This window comes from Cynocephalus volans, chromosome 3, assembly GCF_027409185.1.
Source record: "Cynocephalus volans isolate mCynVol1 chromosome 3, mCynVol1.pri, whole genome shotgun sequence".
NCBI classification, from domain to species: domain Eukaryota; kingdom Metazoa; phylum Chordata; class Mammalia; order Dermoptera; family Cynocephalidae; genus Cynocephalus; species Cynocephalus volans.
The window spans coordinates 102,448,820-102,468,543 of record NC_084462.1 but is presented as its reverse complement, the minus strand read 5'-3'; the positions used below and the strand labels follow the sequence as shown (position 1 = coordinate 102,468,543).

Below are 19,724 nucleotides of genomic sequence, written 5' to 3'. Positions count from 1 at the left end.
TACAAGGAAGAATACAATAGGCTACACAGGAGTTATTCTAAAACCTTTAGTCAAAGCCTGGTGAGCCAACCCACCCCTCCCTGTCTGTGACATCATCCACACTTTGGATAACCAGATTTCCTTTGGCTAATCTAACAGGCTAAATGGTGTGCCTTTTCTACCCCAGTCTCCCTGCATTTCTTGCTCAGAGATGTTCATTCAGTCAGAAAGAGCAACTGCCTTAAGTAACTCTGCTTTTTTTTTTTTTTTTTTTACTAATTAGAAATGCATTCTTTGTTTATTTAGACGTGGTACACTTGGAAATAGAAAAGTGTTCAGGGTTAAAAAAATGGCTAAAGGGTTTAGAGAATTCCTGCATGTTCTTTCTCCTCACCCTGGTCTTGAGAAAAGCTGTCTTCGAACTGGAGAGGGAATTTAGCTATTGTGTAAGACCCTGACCCCGAGTATGTGCCTAGAGCAGGCACATAGTTTTTATGTGTGCCTGTTAGTTTGAATTTGTGATACTGATCTGCTTTTTGTCCCTGCTGACGGTTATTATATCTTAATGGGCGAAACACTACTCTAATGATCCTCGTGTATATAATTCTCGTAGTACAGAGCAGGCACCAGAGGACCACATAAAAATGTTTGCCTCAATTTCCCTGCAAAAAAGAAGCTCAGAAACCAGACTTGACCAAGTAACAGATTTTTAAAGGTAAAGGAACCTAATAAAATTACCAGCTTTTCACAGCGTGTGTCTACTTCCTTTTGACATATTGTGAGGTGTAGGTGAAATATTCTAACTGAACTGACAGTGTGAGTAGGGACAACTAAGGAGGGAGGGAGATAAAAGTAAAAACCACCAGCAATGATTGATATTGCAGTAGCAATGAGTTGTTGAGGTCTCCCCTTTGTGGTTTTGACACTTCACCTTTCTGACACCATCTGCAGGAGTGTTGGATAATGAGCACTATACAGATGGGAACAAAAGCTAGGCTTACTTGGAATTACTGTATCAGGGCTTTCAGGCTTGCTGTGGGACTGTGTAGGCTGGTATTTATTCAGCTTATAAGATGAAAAGTGTGTGTGTGTGTGTGTGTGTGTGTGTGTGTGTGTGTGTGTGTGTGTGTGTGTGTGTGTGTGTGTGTGTGTGTGTGTTGGTGTTGAAAGAGAGTGTATTTTTAAAGTATAAAATGGAGGGAGCTATCTGATCCTAGGTAACTCCAAAAATACTTTAATCAAACTAATTTCTTTCCACATTGTGATCATCAGTTAACTAATTAAACAGGTTTATGTAATGACTTATAAGTTTAATGGTAAGTGCTTTCAAGAGTGACGTAATTAGAGCATTTATTGATTCTCTAATACATTGTCCCAGTGTTTTGGGAATAGAATTATCAGGTATGAATTCTGGTCCTCCAGGAACTTTAACTATATTCGGTGAATGGGAGGTGGAATTGGGTGCCTGTAAGACAACTCTCCTAGGAGTCCTAGGACTTAAGCTGTTTTATTTTTTAGAACTTGGGCCAATACCCCAGTCTTCCTTGGCCACTCTTTAGGGCAGAAATAATAGAAATAATTTCATTTTCTTAAGCTCCTGGGCTCAACCAGGTGACCTGTTGGTATTGCTTCTCCCATCTCTAAATTTTACTTTTGTAATTTTATTTTTGAGATTCTTGTATGGAAGAGGAGGATCCTCAGTGAAGTACTTGTTATTGGTCCTAGATTAATCTTTACCTATGTCTTTCTTCACCAGCCTTTTTGCTCTACTGCAGTCCTGCCCCAGGCCTGGGGGAAAGGTAGTGGTTGTGTCCAGCTCATACGCCCCTCTGCCTATTTCTATGGGGGTGCACAAAGCTCTTTCCCTAAATCTACCCTTTAGCCTCAGAGTGGTTTTACATCCTAGTTTCCTCAGTACAGAGCCAATTAGTGATGTCACTATGTAGTTCTCTAGGATGTTTTCCTCCTCTGCCCTATCCTTTCTATCAACACTATTCCGGTTTTTGCTACCTCTTCCCCACTGCAGTAGTTTCTAAACTGGTCTTCCCAAACTCTGACCGGTCCTCTGTAATACACCTCTGTTTAGTTTTCTCCCCTATTCATAACAGCTCAGCGACTCCTTACTGTATATCAGGTGCATAACAGGCTCTTCATCGTGACATTCCAAATTCTACAAGGTCTTGCCCCAAACTACATTTGAAACCTATCTCCCTAGTCCCTTTAATTAATTCTTTCTTCAAGCCAAAATCGAACTACCTGCCATTGCCTGAACATTGCATGAGCCTGTCTGCATTTGCTTCTTTCAAGTTGGAACGTCTCACATCCTTCCAATTTGTGTTCATTGGCACTTACTGTAAATTTATAAATTGTCATTGCTTGGAATGAGTTTGGCTTAATTAATGGTGATTAATAAATGGGTGTTTTAGGTGTCTGCCTAAAGAAATATTTTGCTATTTAAAACTTTTTTGAAGGTATGAATGTCAGGAAAGATGTTTTCCATATTTATTCCTTAATAATGGAAAATTTATTTGTAAGAAAATTATTTTTGTTATAGGATATTTATTTAGCAAGCAGTGTATCTACACTGAGTGTATGAGGTGGGGGCACAGTTATGTAACTCTGACTAAACCTTGATTGTTGGACAGCAACAGATTGGGAAGGTGCAAACCTTAATTCAACACCCTCTATCCCCCAATAATATAACATTTTGATCAGTCAAAATCTTATTCCTCTTTAAAATCTCTATGTTCTCTTTTTCAAGACCCCATGTCCTCTTTGTCAAGAACCTTTTCCTCACATCTAGCACAAGGATCCACTCTTTGGGAGTCCTATGGCGTATATCACATCCACAGACATTTATTTAATACCTGTTACACCCCAGGTACTATGCTGGGAGCTAGAGTTATCAAGATGCGTAAGAGACGATGCCTGATTACAGTGCTCTCACGATCTGGTGGGGGAGGGAAACTGTTATGCAACAGATCATAATACAGATTCTTAAAGTATACTGTCTTCACTCCATGTAAAACATGAGCAAGGTGCTATGGCAGAAGAAAAGATCCAGGACTTAATGATCCAAAGGTCAAGGGGACCCAGGGCAGGAAACCTTTGTCCTCCGGGCCTTGGAGGAAGCCTGGGTATGTTCAGGAATGGGAAGCTTCACAGTGTGGCTGGAGCCCGAGGTGCAGAGGCAGTGGGAGGATACGAGACTGGACGTGTAGCTCAGGGCCAGGCAAGGAATGGGCGTGAAAACCAGACCAAGGAGTTTGAACTATACCCAGTATTTAAAGGAGAGACATCTGAGTTATTTTAAACATTAAAGTAAAATTTTGAGACCCATGTTTTGAAAAAATAACTTGGGTGGTACAATGAAGGATGGATTGGTAGGAAACACTGAAATTAGAGATAAACATTAGATTAACTTTCTCAGTGGACCCAGAGTTATCTTATACTTTCCTTAAGACATTTGATACGTTATCTTTTATAATTAGAATTATTTGTTCATGTATCTTTCCTATTAATATTGCTTCCTGAAGTCGGGCCTTGAGTAGAATTTTAAAGGACTAAAAGGATTTTATAGCAACTGCTATCTGAAATACCCAAGAATTCTAGAAAGTTGCATTTATAGCACAAATTACTCAGTAGTTATAGTTTTCTTTCTTTAATTCTTTCCAGATATTAAAGGAGACAAGGCATTAACAAGCATTAGAATACATTAGCAATGTGTATATTTAAAATCATGATAGTCATAGTTCGTAGGTACCATTTTGAGTTTGTACCATGTTCTGTGTGCTATGCCAAGCATGCATATTACTTCATGGAATATTTTCAGTAAGTAGTATGAAATCCGTTTTACAGATATGCCGAAGCTCAATTTAACATGTCAGGATCACATAGTGAGTACGTTTTGCTCTCTCTATGATAGTCATCTTGACTTTTTTCTGTACCTTGAACATGTTTCTTCATCAGAAAAAGAAACTTGCTTTTGTAGTTATCTCTCCCTAGAATGTTCTTCTCCCAGAAAGTCACAAAACTGAACTCAAAAGGTCTTAACTTAAATGTCACCTCCTTAAAGACGCCTTCCTTGATCATCCTATCTAATGTGCATTTCTCTATTTTACTTTCTTCATAGTATATCATTATTTGAAATTAAGTATTTACTTGTCCATTTTCTGTCCCCCAATCTAGGGTATAAATTTCGTGAGATCAGACACTTTGAATGGCTTATACACTTCTGACTTAGACAGTCATGTGCAGCATAATGATGTTTTGGTCAACAACGGACCACACATACAACAGTGGTCCCATAAGATTATAATGGCTGTCCATATTGTGGGTATGTAGTAGGCTGTACCATCTAGGTTTGTGTAAGTTTCCTCTATGATGTTTGCACAATAACAAAATCATCTAATGATGCATTTCTCAGCATATATCCCTGTTGTTAAGTGATGCATGACTGTATATCCATAGCATTTTAGAACAGTTTCTGGAATTTAGTGCGCATTCAACAAATATTTATTCTAGGGCTGGAAGGGTAAAGGATAAATAAATGTCCCCAGAGCTCCATGCTTGTTCTCTGGTCCCATTCTCTCTAGGTGTTTTCTTTCTGCTACCTAGCACACTGGAGGAGAATTGGCCGACAGTCTAACCTGTCAAACCCTGTATCTGGACCCAAACTGATTAACTTTTAAAAACCAAGTATTTACTCACTAAGAAAAGAAACTCACAGATCACTCTTTCTCATTAAGATTACTTGATTATATCTAAACTTGTAATTTATATATGGTTCCTGGGATATGTGATTAGATTAGGAGCAAACATTTCTGATAAATTATGTTTAGAATTTTACCTTTTTTATGCATTCATATTGGCTGATTTTTTGTAGGAAAATACTGAGATTTACATAATGTAGATATTGTTCTTGGCTATCTTGTTTTTGTTTTTTAAAGCACCAGACATTTAAAAATGCATGATCTATCTGATAAATTAGAAAATTCACATTCACACACAAAATTAGCAGCCCTGGGAGGGTAAATTCTTTTATTTCCTCAGACTACATTTTGTTTTTGTGGTTTCAGTTTGGCCTTTATGGAAATGTGAGTTTCCTTTGTTTTGGTGGAATCTGAGACTACTGACTGTGTCACTAGCACATTGACCTCTTCTTTTCTCTCTATTATGCATATCTAGGAATAGCTTGCTGATTAACTCCTAAGGTAGAGAAGGTGGCCTGAGAAAGAATTTTAAGTATGCTTCTTGGTGTTCTGCGAAGTTACATGATCTTAGCTCATTTAATTAAAGTTGTTAAAATTGTATCAAGGGGTTCATGTGATTTTACGCTACAGAAGAAGCCAAACATTTCAAAAGCAAACCGCCCTTTACCTTGGTCCCACTTTCTCCAGTAACCATGGTGTAATGCGAATGAACAGAATAATGGTTGAAGGGGAAAATTTTAAGGCATTCTAAGTATCACTGGTTGGTTTAATAAAATTAATTAGCCTGACACAGAGAAAATTTACTAGCATGCTGGTTAATTTCACAATGTAAAGTCAGGGAAGGGAGGTAAGGTTGCGGGAACAAACCTTATTAGTTTTGAATAATTATTTAAAGATGTGGACCTGCCTATTTCAAACACTTTGATAGCCAAATCATTAAGGTTTTAAAATCTCAGTGTCTGTATCCCAGTAAATATGGGAAGGGACCTTTCTAGATGAAATCATAAGCATGTTAATTAACAGCCAGATGTCTTATTTAAGATACAGAACAAGTTGAATTCTAATAAAATCATGGGGATGAGAACTTGCCTTAAAACTGGCTCATGGGAGGTTTTCATAATCTTAATTTGCCATTGATGCAATTATTGCTTTCTCTTGTCTTTTTAATCCAAACAAGATCTTTGCAGTGGCCATGGAAAGGTGCCTGAAATCACATGCCTGAATTCATTTAATTTGCCAACACTGTCTTCTGTCTTTTTCTCTCTCTCTCTTTCTGGTAATGGGCAAGAGTCAGTTCTGGTGCATTAGGTACTAAATCTCTTCAATTACCAGCCTGGAAGAAAGATTTAAAATTGTGCTTCAAACCTACAAACTGATTTAGTTTTAAAGCACGAACACTTCTCCTGTGGAGCCTAAATTAAACTGCAGAAAGGACACAGAACCTGAGGAATTACACATGGCAGGGCCAGGGTGCAAGCCAGTGGTAGGCCCCATTTTGGTTTCTTTCATTCGAGCCCCCTAGTGAGAAAGGAGGGGAGCAGAAACCACCTGAAAGTCACAACTTGTGTAAGAAAGTACAATATTACGTTACTTGGAAGCTGGACTTGGAATAAATGTTGGTGTGGGGGATCTAATCAAATCCCTTATCCTTTTCTTTTTGGGTGCTTGGCAGCCATTTTCAACGTGGATGACTCTGTGGTTGATCTGGAGACCCTGGCAGCCTTATATGAAAATGTGAGTGTTAAAAATGCACAAAGCTGGGGTTTTCATATTCCCCTTCTACTCAAAAAATCACTGAGCCATTGATGTCCTTTGGTAGTAAGGGTTTTGACACAGCATGGAATAGAATAAGGTACAGAAACACAAGCTTGAATGGGAGTAGGCATGAGAGAAGCACTAGGTTAACTCCCACTGGGGTGTCTGGGTTAGGAGATCTCATGGCACATCTGCCAGACAGAGCAGTTCAAGGTGGAGATCATGTATGTGCCCTGAACGCAGCCCTGTTGCTTGCTGGTAAAGTTTATGAATGTAAGCTGCCCGTTCAATGTTGGCGTATACCAGTGTCTTCCTCCGAGGAATGGAAATGCTAACACCAGCCTGGATGATTACTCTTAGTCCAAATGAGTTGACGGCATTGAATGTGGGAAGCAGTAAAAGGTGTGCGTTTTAGATTTACACTCAGATGGTCTTAGATTTGAGGTCCAGCTCTACCAGTGCTTGCTGAGTGACCTTGGGTCAATTACTTCAACTCTTTAATCCTGTTTGATCATTAGTACAATGGGGATTATAGTGGATTCTACCTGATTTTTTATATTAAGTGAGAATTTAATATATGTAGCAATAGCAGTGTATTTTGAATGTAAACAGCACTATTCACATATAAGGTCTTTCGATTTGGGTTATAACTGGAAATAATAACCAGAGGAATAGGCAGGCTCTCTTGAGAAGATGACACAGGAAAGTCAGAATTCCACAGTTGTTAACTGTTCTGGTTCACTGACTGTTAGGATGCAAAAGCATAGATTGAACCAGGTTCTCTTAAGTAACGGTATTTCCCAGGAAGCTGCTTGGTGCTGTATGGCATGCTGTGGTCGCCCAGCTGAAAAGATAATTCATTTCAATATTAGCGTCCCCTGAGACTTTATGTCTGTTATAGAAAATTTCCATAGTCTAATATTCTATGGCTGGTAGCATCACCAATTCTCTACTTATTTTCTCATCCTTCATGTATCAGGAGCTATTTAGTACAACCAGGTGGAACTTCTCACATGTTTCCATCAGTAAAGCTTTCATTAATAAACTAAAGGCACACAAACAGCAGGCCGTAGGAAGCTAATCATGCATTTGCTGAGTACCTGAAGGGCAGCATGAAGTCAGAAGCCTTTACCTGTTACTTAGTGCAAGCCTCAGCAGAATCATCCATGAAGTGAGGATATAGTAACTGATGTTAAAGCAAAGTACCTTCCAGAGGCTTTTTGTTGTTACCGTAGGCTCAGGACTGTGCACATGGTTGGTATTTGTTAGCTCACAGTAGAGGCAAGCTGCATACAACTAAAATAGTTGGATAAATTAAGAAAAGTATGTGACTAAATGCCAAAATAACTGCTACAGACAACAAGCACTTAAAAAATTCAGAAAAAGGGAAGTTGTGACTAGCACTAAAAGAGTTAGGAGCCTATGTAAGTTAGGAGGGCTGTGTTGAGGGTGAGGAAATAAATGCTGAGGACGAGCTGCCCCATATCTACTTACAGGGGAAGAGGCAGGGCATTCAAAAGTAGCAATCCCATGGCCTAGCTTCTGTGTCCAGCTCCGTGCACTTATGACCCTTTGCATTAGCTAGTGATTCTCAAACTTTAGCATGCTTCGCAATCACCTGGAGGGCTTGCTGGGCACACCTCTGGAGTTTCTGGGATGAGGACAATAATTTGCATTTCTAACAAGTGACAGTTGATGGTAATGCTGCTGGTCTAGAGACCACCGTTTGAGACCCACTGCCTGAGATGATTCTCGTGTTCATTATTTTTGTGTGTTTTGTTTGCTATTTCAATACAGAGAGCCCAAGAGGATGAATTGGTTAAAATAAGAAAGTATTATGAGACATCCAAAGAAGAAGAATTGAAGCTGCTGGATAAACCTGAGCAGTAAGGACACCTGAACACTTTTCTTTTAAGCCACAAGGGTGAACTGCAGTCTCTATCTCCCTGCCTCCCAGCTCTGAATAACCAAATCAAGTTGTGCAGTGAGCTAAGTCTCAACAGCGTCATTCCCGTGACCTACTGCACGCAGCAGAATGACCCGGCTGCCGGGAAAAGCAGCCCTGAGATTTGTACTGCTGGATGCAATGTGTCTCACCCCCTTTCCCCACCCCATGCGACTCCCCTTTCTTGTTCTAGCAATTTGTTAATTCCTCCTAGACTAAACAGTTTGGTTGAAAGGGTAACTGAGGAAGGAAGAAGGCACTGCTCTGTTTAAGGTTCTGCTGATGCAGTTAAAAAGATATCACAGAATTCAAACTGATTTTCTTAAATGTCATATCCAGTAAATGTAGCCTGGATGTGCCAGCTTTCACCCCAATTTTCCCACCTGTTCTTCCCAAGTTAGATGTGACTTTCTCATCCTCACTCTGCATGTGCTGCTTCTTCCTTCCACTCACTGTCTAGAGTTGCTGGCTCTGTAGTTTGGGATGTCCTTCCACATGCTTTGAGAACCCAGAACTCTCATGCACAACGGGGTGACTCTTGCCCTTTTCTGGGCTCTTGTGGTCTGCAAACCACAGATAAGCTTCTGGGGCTCCTCCAGGGCCCCACCCAGGTTTTCAAGGCCTAGGACTCCGTGAACATGCAGAACTGGTTCAGAGTGGACCAGGGGCTCTTGCCTGTTGGTATTTTGAATGCTTCACGTCCAATTCAGGTCAACCCTCTCAACCTAGAGATGAGGAAAGGGTAGAAAACAAAGAGGAGATGGAGTGATCAGATTTAGGTTAAGTCAGCCCTAGAGGTATCCAAGGGCTTGACTGAAGCCTCATGCCTTGACCTTGAGCCCTGTAGAATGCCCCACTCCCTGTGGACACCTGAACATTCAGTCCCAGAAAAATCTCTCAACATCACTGGAGGTGCAGTCAGGGAGAGATTTCTAGGTTTACTCAGTTATTGATGGGCCTTCATGATGGTTTTGGGAACCTTAGATGAGTTGCTCTCACATGCAGCATGGGCCAACCGTCCCACACCCACCCAGAGTTAGCTCATGATGCTCAGGAATATTGTGAATCAATTCAAATGGGGTTCCACTGCCCTTACATTCCATTGACTTGATCCACCCTCCTTCGCACCTCCCACCCCAACATGAACTACTCCTGTAGTTCATTTCCAAGTCATGTTTCCTAATATAATAAATTAATTCCTGCTAAGATGCTAATGACTGAAAGTGAGGTGACTAATAATGGGATATTTAGACACTGACAGGGCCTTGGGGGAGGGGTATATTTGGGGACAATAGGGCATATCAAGCATTTGGATAGTGCCGGTTATGCCAAGTTGTGCAACGATGCTCTAAGCCTGGAGTTGATAAACTTTTCCTGTAAAGGACCAGATCATGAGTATTTTAGGCTTTGTAGGTCATAGGATCTGTCACAACTACTCAAGTCAGCCATTGTGGTGCAGAAGCGCACCTACAGACAACCCATAAACGAATGACCATGGCTATGCCCCAGTAACGCTGAAATTTAAATTTTATGTCATTTTTACACATCATAAAATGTTATTATTCTGTTGATTCTTTTTAAAACCATTTAAAAATGTAAAAACCATTCTTAGTTCACAGGCCATACAAAAACAAGTGGCAGGTTGAATTTGGCCCATGGGCTGTAATTTGTCAACTCCTTAGCCACTCAGTATCCCCTGCTCTAAGCTCTGGCAATGGCAACCCAGCGAAATGAACAGCTGCGGGGGGAATGAGTGTTTCTCCTCCTGAGAGTATACCCCTTCTCCTTTTGTGGTACTGCCTTTCTAGCATTATTTTTCAAGGCTACTTGCCAGGACATAGAATAACGGTGGCCCGTAATTATTAGACAACTTCTTATGCCTGTTTTCTCTACTGATGATCTAAGTAGAAAAGCATTTTTAAAGTTTGTAAATGGTCCTTATAATAGCTTCTTGAACATGCAGAGCTGTTTTGACAAAAAGGACTGTCATATGCTGCCGAGGTGCTGTGCCTGGGCTCAGTCGCTGGAGGGTGAGGCATGGAGAGGTAGGGGCCTTCGGGCCTGAGTGAATTTCGCCTTTGCTCTCAGCCTCCTGCACAGGCCAGCATTTGTTTAATTTATGCCGCAGTCTGAATCTCTGGCCACTTATTTGCCATTAACTCCAAGTGAGTTGACTATAAGCATGTTTTACATACCGGAAAATATGAATCATTTACAGTTTTAGCATTGCAGTTTCCTAAGGGTCCTGGGGTGCCCAGTCCTATAAATCATAGCATGGAGAGGCTGGCCTCATCCCTCACCTCATCAACGCTTACACCGCACTGCCAGATTGAGAAAGCCATTTCCCACAGAGATGTTGTCTGTGTGGCATCAGGCTGTCTGAGAGCCACGCCCTCTAGGGATGGCTCTTGACTTTCTTTGTACCCTGCTTTGGGGTGGCGGTGAGGTGAGGCTGTCCTGGGTTTGATGCCCGCTTACCGTGCCTCAGGTGAGCACACCACACACAACCTACTGGGATGTTCCACCAGGGTCCACAGCTGCCTTGGAACTCCCACAGACTGGCTCTGTTAGCGTCCTCCATGGAAGAGCACCGGTTACAACACTAAATTATGCTGTGTGTACCACCTGTGGTCACACACACGTTAGATAATACTATTCAGAGATGTAGGGGATGATAAACCAAGCATGAGTCCCTCAAAAGTATCATTCTCCCTGTCAGCGGAGCTGCTGCTGTGGCTGTGCACCCCAGGCTCTGTGAGGCACACAGCTTCTCTCCTGGGTACAGGCTGAAGCTGCAGTCCTCCCTGAGAAAATAAGCCTGCTTTGGGGAAAGAAGGGAAAGATCCCTCAGTTGTGGCTGCTTTGGGAGTATTTAGTCCTCTCAGTTATTGAACCTGGGATATAAAGTTAGGCTAGACCAAAAGAAAATTGGTCTATAAGTATTTGTAAGTACCAAGGCCCAGTGTCCAAGATCTTATGCTTGAGGATATGTAAAAGAGTTATCATTCTTGCCCTTCTGGGCAGAGCATAAAACATGGGGGAGGGGACAAGATATTTACCAGACACTTGCTTCACAAGGTTACCTACACCTCTGGTACTTTATCAGATAACTGGGAAAGGAGCTATGGTGCTCTTCCCCGAGCCTTTGCATGGCTATTTTTGGACAGCAAATGACATAAAACCATACTTTTTCCTAATTTCCTTCTCCAATATTTTGCATCTTCATATTCTACCAGGTGTTTGAGCCAAAAACCCACAGGTCATACTGACTTGTATGACATTCTTAGCATCCCTTGGCATTAGTCAGTTACTCTGGATCTTGCTGCCTTAGGAACTTTCTCGTCTATTTACCCCTCTCTCCACTCACACTGCAGGCCTGCCCACCTTCTCTGTCAGAAGATTACAGCAATGGTCTAATAGGTCTCTCAGCCTCAATTTGCTTCACCTCCAATCAGCCAAGCCACTGCCATGGTGATTTTCTGAAATAAAAAGCTAAAAGTATCACTTGTCTGTTTAAGACCCTTCATTCATTCAGAAAAAGTTTAAACTCCTTACTTTAGAACACGAACCCCACTTTAGCACCTGGCTCACACTCACTTCCCCCACAGAGACCATTCAGCCTGTCTCTGCTCTCCCCGGAAGTTTCTCCCATGTGTTGTGCACAAGCATCGCATGGTTCCAGGAACCCAGCTTACATCGTCCCTCCAGGGCTCGACTTCACTTCCTTGAGGTGGCTTCCATAGCTCCCGTTATGGACCCCATCACCTATAGCACTTATCACTCTCTAGAGTGATCACTGATTTATTTCTTGGGTTATAAAGAAGGAATTGTGTGTAAGTTAAATTCTGTTCCCAGGTCTTAGCACGGTGCCTGCCATGCTGTAAATGCTTCATGCACACCTAAAGGACTGACTGACATTCTTGGTGGCTGATGTTCTGGTATTTTCAATGATACGGTTCTATGTAAAACTAGTGTAAAATTCGTGAACTTCCCTTCCCCCACCAACTCTGTATATGTGCTCCAGACTCTTCTCCATGTAGCAGATATTGGAACCTTAAGATTCTCTAAGAGCCTTCCCAATATAAACCCTAATCCCAGTAAGGCTTTAATCCTAGAAAACCTTGCAATTTTATTTTACTCTTTCTTGGGTAACGTAAGGTAATGAGCCCATGGTCTTGTCTCCTCACATCGGTTTAAAGCCTCCTCTTTGGAGACTAGTTATAAGTAGTTGCTCATCCAGCATTTCCTACTTTTTAATCTGTATCCTTGGTGAGCTCAGGCATTGATCGGTATACTCTCTCATGTATTCTCTATAATTGCTTCACTCATGGTGTTCATTTTAAGTAGGAAATGTACATTCTTTGGGGATCGGGGTCCTACTTGGGGAATGGTGTCTAATGATCACATTTGGAAGGGAAAAAATGCAGGGCACTTCTTTCAAGATAGCTCTCAGCATGTAAATAAATCAGTCTTCCCAAGACTCATCACAGGACCAAATGCTGCCAGTCCTATGAGCTCTTTACTTCTCATATATTTGTAAAAACTGTTGGTATCCATGTATTCAGTCATAGTAAATTAATCTATTGTTTAATACTGTATTTATGAAGAAACAATATACGGAGTGTCATTTTTTTCATCCAGTCCTAATCCAGAATTCCTATGCATTTCTACTTTTATATTTTGTCATATGATTTTCATAATTATAGTTATAGACCTTTAAAACAAGAGGGTGTTTTATGGATATTCCTTGCTTAAACTTAATGTCACTCAAAAACAAACAAACAACCTTGGTTGTAGAATAAATAAGAAAAACAGCTGATAGTTAGAAATTTATTAAAACCCAAATTTCCCTGAAGGTAAAGGAGGCACAGAGTGTAAGCCAAGAAAATTTGGGCGCGGGGGGGGGGCAGGTAGAAAGAAGGAGGCTCTGACTTAGCTCCTGTGTAACACCATTCTTGGTGAGAGATTGCAAAATTTCAAGGTAATGATGTTGTGAGTTGACAGAGACTTTCAGAAATATGAATTAATCATCATTTCAGCTCCAATATGAAATGAATGGCTGTTAGTGGATTCTCTCCTTTTCTGAATTCATATCCAACTGTTTCCACCCATTTCAGTGGAAATACCCCCTCCTCTGGTGGTTGGCCTGGAGAGTATGTAGCTATTCCAGCTCAATTTTGCAAAGCACACCAGTGCCCAACTGCTCAGACAGTCAGCTACTGTGTGTAGGTCGGTACCCACCTTTAGCTTTTAAGATCTGTCTTGCCATATTTTTAAAGAAATTTTAGATTGTCTACTTAAAATGTGCCTGCTTTGTTCTAAGTACTGAACTATGAACTGTGTTTATATAGGTAAGCTGATGTGAAAAAGTAAGTATCTGGAGAATTTCATCGTTATAGACTATTATATAATTCATTCAGCAAAAGTAGTAGCAATCTTACTTCAGTAGGAGAATTTTTTTTATCACTTGTATATAGACATTTGCCTCAAGTCTTCACTTTGCTCAGCCTATATAAATGCACTTTTAGAGAATGCTGCATTATAAGGGAGTTGATTGTGTGATTTTTCTCATACACTAAAGACTAGGGCTTTCCATTTGGGTTTAGTCACTTGTTTGGATAGCAGGAGGTAAATAACTTGATGACTTATTCAGTATACTTGCATTAGCTTTCTGTTCCTAGAGTAGTTTAAACACCACACGTTTATTCACCGTAATAGAAATCCATAAAAAAGTGGCCCCGTTGTCAACAGTAGTACACACACTGTTGGAGTTCCTTGAGTCTACCCCAATACCTTTTATAATTGCTAAATTGAAATTGTCAAATAATGAATGTTCTCAGAGTGTATCTTTTTTTAGCCATCCTTTTATTTCACTTGTGATTTCATATGAAACTAAATGATTCTTTTTTCCAGATTTTTACACGAATTAGCCCAGATTCCTAATTTTGCGGAACGCGCCCAGTGCATAATCTTCAGATCTGTCTTTTCTGAGGGTATCACCTCCTTGCACCGAAAGGTGGAGATTATCACACGAGCTTCCAAGGTATGTTTACTGTCTAATTTGAAAGATAATCTTGCTGTTACTGGGGGTAAAGGAGGAAGTGAGGAGTGGGAGAGACTAACTATGGTGCCCTTGTAGAAAACCTTCTAGATTTTAGATTGTGCATTCTACTAAGTGTGAATGTGATGGTTGGTTATCCTGCCCGAGTGTGTGTGTGTGTGTGTGTGTGTGTGTGTGTGTGTGTGAGAGAGAGAGAGAGAGAGAGAGAGAGAGAGAGAGGGAGTGGGATATGGAGTGAGAGAAAAGGAGATACATACTGAAGAAGAGAATGGGAAGGAGGAAAACAATGACACTTTTGCAGATTTCTTCTCAAAAATTTTGAATATCTTCCAATATACAAACTGGCCACTAGAAATCAATCTGAATAGCATAGTTTCCAATTCATCTATCTGGATTGCAAAAGAGATTTCACTCTAAACCCATGCACTGAATCATCTGAAGTGTGTCTACATGCTGAAATAAAAGGATTCTAGAGATTTCATGAGTGAAATAAATGACTATGATAATAAGTGATTGGCAAATAGATTTTTGCTGGCTTTACCACATTGGTGTTCATTATAAAGTTAAATTCTAGCACGTGGCTTTTTCTCACAGTGATCCTTGTTTTTAAGAATATGGTGTTCCTCTTCACAAATACTGTAGTGTTTAGTTGCTTACTGGAGACATGATTTCTCTTTCCTCTAAGATATAATAGACATCAATTAAACAAGCATAAATATTGTCAAAGTATAATATATACCCACTAATAACACCTGGAAGGCAGGAATAGAAGTTTGCCAAAAGCTGAATTTTGCTTTCTTTCTTTATCCTAAAATAAAGGAAAATAAAGCTAACTAAAACTGTAGAGAAAGAAAAAGTTTCAACTTGAAAATTTGTACTTGAAGCAAAAAATTATATATATATATGTGTATATATACATATATATGTGTGTATATATATACGTATATATATATACATATGAGAGGAAAAACAATTGAGGTACGGAACAGAAGAAAATTCTAAGCAGCTTGAAATTGTAAAAGTGAATAGACATACAGCAAGCACTTAATAAATGCAAGTTTAATAAACTTAATAAGCATAGCCTATGGTCTTAAAAATGCATTATTGTAGTTTACCTCTGAGGATTATAACCAGGGAAAAAGAAGAACATGTTTTTATGTCTACTCTACATTTAGTTATACTATGTATGTAGATACTAGTCCCAAAACAGTTCTCCAAAAGATATTAAACCCCTTTCTACTTAAATCATCAGTGGTTAAGCCTAACTATACCAACTCCTTTTTAAAAATTTCTAAATATTTAAAATAAGTTTTAAAATTGGCTCAAATGGAAATATAAATACTAGTATTTAATCCTCAATATTAAGACATACACTGTTTCTAATTAATTTATTGAATGGATAGAAAATAATGGCTGTAAATGTATTTCTTTTTTAGACATTTATGGCTTCGTAAAGTGTTTTCATTTTATTTTTCATTTCACCAACTGTTAGTCCTGTTGATAACAGGCTACCAAACAGCTTCTTGAGTACTCAATAAATATTTGTTGTTGAATGAATGCAGATACATTTAGAGTTCACCTCATGATAATTGGTGTTTGCCATCACAGGGCTTGTTGCACATGAAGAGTGTGAAGGATATTTTAGCTCTCATTCTGGCCTTTGGAAATTATATGAATGGAGGAAATAGGACTCGGGGACAAGCAGATGGATATAGCTTAGAAATTCTGCCCAAACTCAAGGACGTCAAGAGTCGGGTATTTATTTATTTTTCATAATGGTTTATATAACCTGCCATTACTTTCCTTCTATACCTTTAATTTTTTTAAAAAAAAAGTATTCCAGATTGTTCCATTCATCTCTATCTTGCCCCCAACAACAAATATTTATTTTAGAGCATGCATTTTTTTCTTTCTTTTGACTTTTGAGCAAATGTAGGTTTTTCATGTTAGAGCTTGTTTTCAGTGACACGATCTTCCAGTTTTGCTCTAACATACATTATTAAGTATTGAACTGCTACTGCAATGAAAGAATAAAACAGACAGCGTATAGTATTAGCTCTGGTACACAGGCTGACGTCTGTTTGAGGTTAGTGTTGGGTGCTTATAATTTACTCATTCCTGAGTGGCAGAGCAATGTTAAGTCACCTATTGAGCCGAGCATTTGAATTATTCTTTTGCCCACAACAATTGGGCTGGGGGTCTACTGTCAAACTCTCTGAGCCTGATTATCATTTGGCTCCACACCCCTGCAGAGCTACCTCTTTAGAAACAACCAGCCCATATCTAGGCTTCCCATGGGGGCCAGGGGGGATGAGGGAGGGGAAACAGGCAGGCAAATTAGAATGAGACCCCTGTGAACAACACACAAAAGCTGCCTTGTGGGAGGGCCTGTGCCCCTGGCCTCCCAGGGGCATGAAGTGGCATGGCCTTCCTTTTAAGCTGGCCCTGATTGTTTTTCATGATTTTCTGTTCTAGTCCCTGGCTCCCTTTAGCTCTCCCTGCCCCCTCCCGGCTTGGCTTTATGCCAGAAAATATTAGGAAACAATTTTCTGTTTGTTTATTTTAGCCATTATTTCAGAGGTCTTATGGATTATCTGTTTGCTTTTCCCCCCACAAAGGTTAGTGTAATGTCATTTCTTTGTATAGCTGGCATAAAAAACGAATGGGACAAAGAGGAGGGAGGAAAATCTTGCCAGTCTCAAACAGAATCAGGACTAGGTCTCACTAATTACAAGTATCACACTCTGAGATTTAAGCTCTCAGCTGTATAACCTGGTAGAGTCTCATGTGAATAATTTTCATTAAAATTTCTCTTTTAAACATAGGATAATGGGATTAATCTTGTGGACTATGTCGTGAAGTATTACCTGCGTTACTATGATCAGGTAAGAAATGGCATCATGAGGAAAACTGCACTAATGGGGTTTCAACTCTTACACATTGTTGGCATTCAGAAATTGGATGATGGATGGATGGATGGATGAATTTCAAGTCCAACACAAAATGCGAGAGCTCTCCAGCCTCCTTGGTTTACAGATGAGAACGCTGAAGCCAAGAGTTTATTTGACTCTTATAAAGGGAAGCATTATTCTGTGGTACAAATCTACTGATCTCCTACTCACTATATAACACAGCGTTAGAGAAACCCCCAGTTGCCTCGCTGCCTTATGATCACATTGTGAGGTTCTCTGTGAAATTTACGTTCACTCAGTAATTGGTTATAGTTGGAACTGGATTCTGAGAGGCAGAACAAAATTTAAGAAATTAAGACACAGTGTTATCCAGTGTTTATCAGTAATGCATCTGTGAAAAAGTTGAAGATGTGGAATTTGAAAAATCCATCCCCTCTGCTTAGATGACATTTGCAATTAGAAATAAACATTTCTGTAAGAATCCACCTGAGCACAATTTTCTGTTTTATTTTTTCTTGTTAAATTGAGAACAAGGAGTCCTAACTTTGAGAAGACAGAGGTGCTATTATAACTTGTTGACAAATATAGCAATCAATATGAATGGGAAAAGTCTCAAAGTAAAATTTGTCAGGGCTCCTTTCTGAAGCATTCAACCTAAGGCAGAAACCATAAAAAGTGAGAGTGATTTTTGATGCATAAAAGTAAAAAACTATTCCTAATTAAAATTTTAAGAAACTTTAGTATCTTATAAATGAAGTAAAAAAAAAAAATTTCTAAATAACATACTAGGGAAAATATTTCCAACACAGTAGATCATGAGCTCTTCAGAATCACCAGGAAAAGAATAACTTCACTCTTCTCATAAAAAAAAAAAAATGGCAAAGGACACCATAGGCAATTTACAAAGGACAAAGACAAGATACAAATTGCCAACTAGATATATGGAGTTAGCAATCTACGTATCAGACTTTTCTAAGAACTATCCTGTATGGTTGCTCAGGTTATTCTCTGTTCGAGGTCTCTAGGTCAAATGGAACTCATATCCAGCCTGCCTTCAACTCATCAAACTATATTAACCTATAAAGGGCATCTTTTAAAAAAAACAAAAACAAAAAACATTGCGTACAGATGTTATGTGCTGGTCAAACTGCCCATAGAGCTGTGCCTATCTGTAGGGGATACCTTTTTCTGATTCATTCAGATGTGCTGCATGGGCTAGCAAGGTTTTGACCTTTCTGTATCAAAACGCCTAGAAATATCCATAACCTTTCTAGGAATTTTCATCCTGAGGAAATAACTAGAGATTTGTATCATTCTTTTGTTTATGATAATTTGTAATAGCAAAATATTGAAAAAATTTTGGTAGGTGGCCAATGTAGAGACTAAATCAAATATACAATGGAATAATATACGGCCATGGAAAGTGTATTGGAGAAAATTTAGTGGCAGTGGAAAGTATTCTTAATCTGCTTTTAAATTACAGCATGTTTCAAAATAATTCATATAGTATAATCTCAAATATATAAATATAAATACATACAAACAGAAAAACCTGGAAAGATATATATTCAAATGTTTGATTATTTCTGGATATTAAGATAGTAAGAGATTTTTTTACTTCTTTCTTTCAATTACTGAACATAATGAACATAAATCATCTTTGTAAAAGGGGAAAAGGATACAATAAAAAAATAATTTACTCCAATCTTACATGATGACCTTTCTTCCACGAAGTCTTTGAAGGAAGATTTTGAAGCTCTCGCCTTTGAAGCCTAGGAATGCTTTACTTGAATCTCTCTCTAATACATCTTATTTCACCTTGTATATATCTGTAAGCAATTACCTATTATCTTGGCATTGTTCCTTGATGGCCCGAATTCACTGTTGTCTCTTTTTTAGTATCTATGATGTAGGTGTCTGATAAACAGTTGCTGAGTTGGACATAATATAAATATCCACAAGAGCATAGTAAGTGGCATCTCTAAAGAACTAGGTGGGAAGAGATATGAAAGCTGTTTTCTTGTGGAGTGGGGAGGGCAGGTTGAGCTTCAGAAAATTAAGAAGAGGAAGCAGGCACATATGTACATACCCTAAGTTCTGACAGCAGGCACTCGTGTTGCAGAACAATTATCCTGAGGAGTCTTGGGAGGTGACATTTCTAACCTTGGGTTGGTATGGGCAGATTTACGTGGTAGTCTCTTCCTTTCCCAAGACAAATGCATTGTATAGGAAGGCTGAAATTTCCTTGCAGAGTATGATTGTCATTGGAGGGAACTGAACCCAATGGAATCAACTTCATGGAGGAAAATCTTTCAGGAGTAGTTTCAGACATGGAATGACCCAGTCTAGGAAAAATAAGT

The 19,724-nt window shown here is 39.4% G+C and overlaps 1 protein-coding gene across 1 annotated transcript in view; it reads left to right on the top strand.

Moving 5' to 3' along the window:
• FMN1 (formin 1) overlaps positions 1 to 19,724 on the top strand; it is a 352,992-nt gene that overhangs the window by 214,944 nt on the left and 118,324 nt on the right. The window contains exons 8-12 of the mRNA XM_063091447.1: positions 6,364 to 6,425; positions 8,244 to 8,332; positions 14,305 to 14,434; positions 16,061 to 16,207; positions 17,278 to 17,337. Coding sequence (XP_062947517.1) covers positions 6,364 to 6,425; positions 8,244 to 8,332; positions 14,305 to 14,434; positions 16,061 to 16,207; positions 17,278 to 17,337 — 488 coding nt within the window. The remainder of the gene's footprint in view (positions 1 to 6,363; positions 6,426 to 8,243; positions 8,333 to 14,304; positions 14,435 to 16,060; positions 16,208 to 17,277; positions 17,338 to 19,724) is intronic.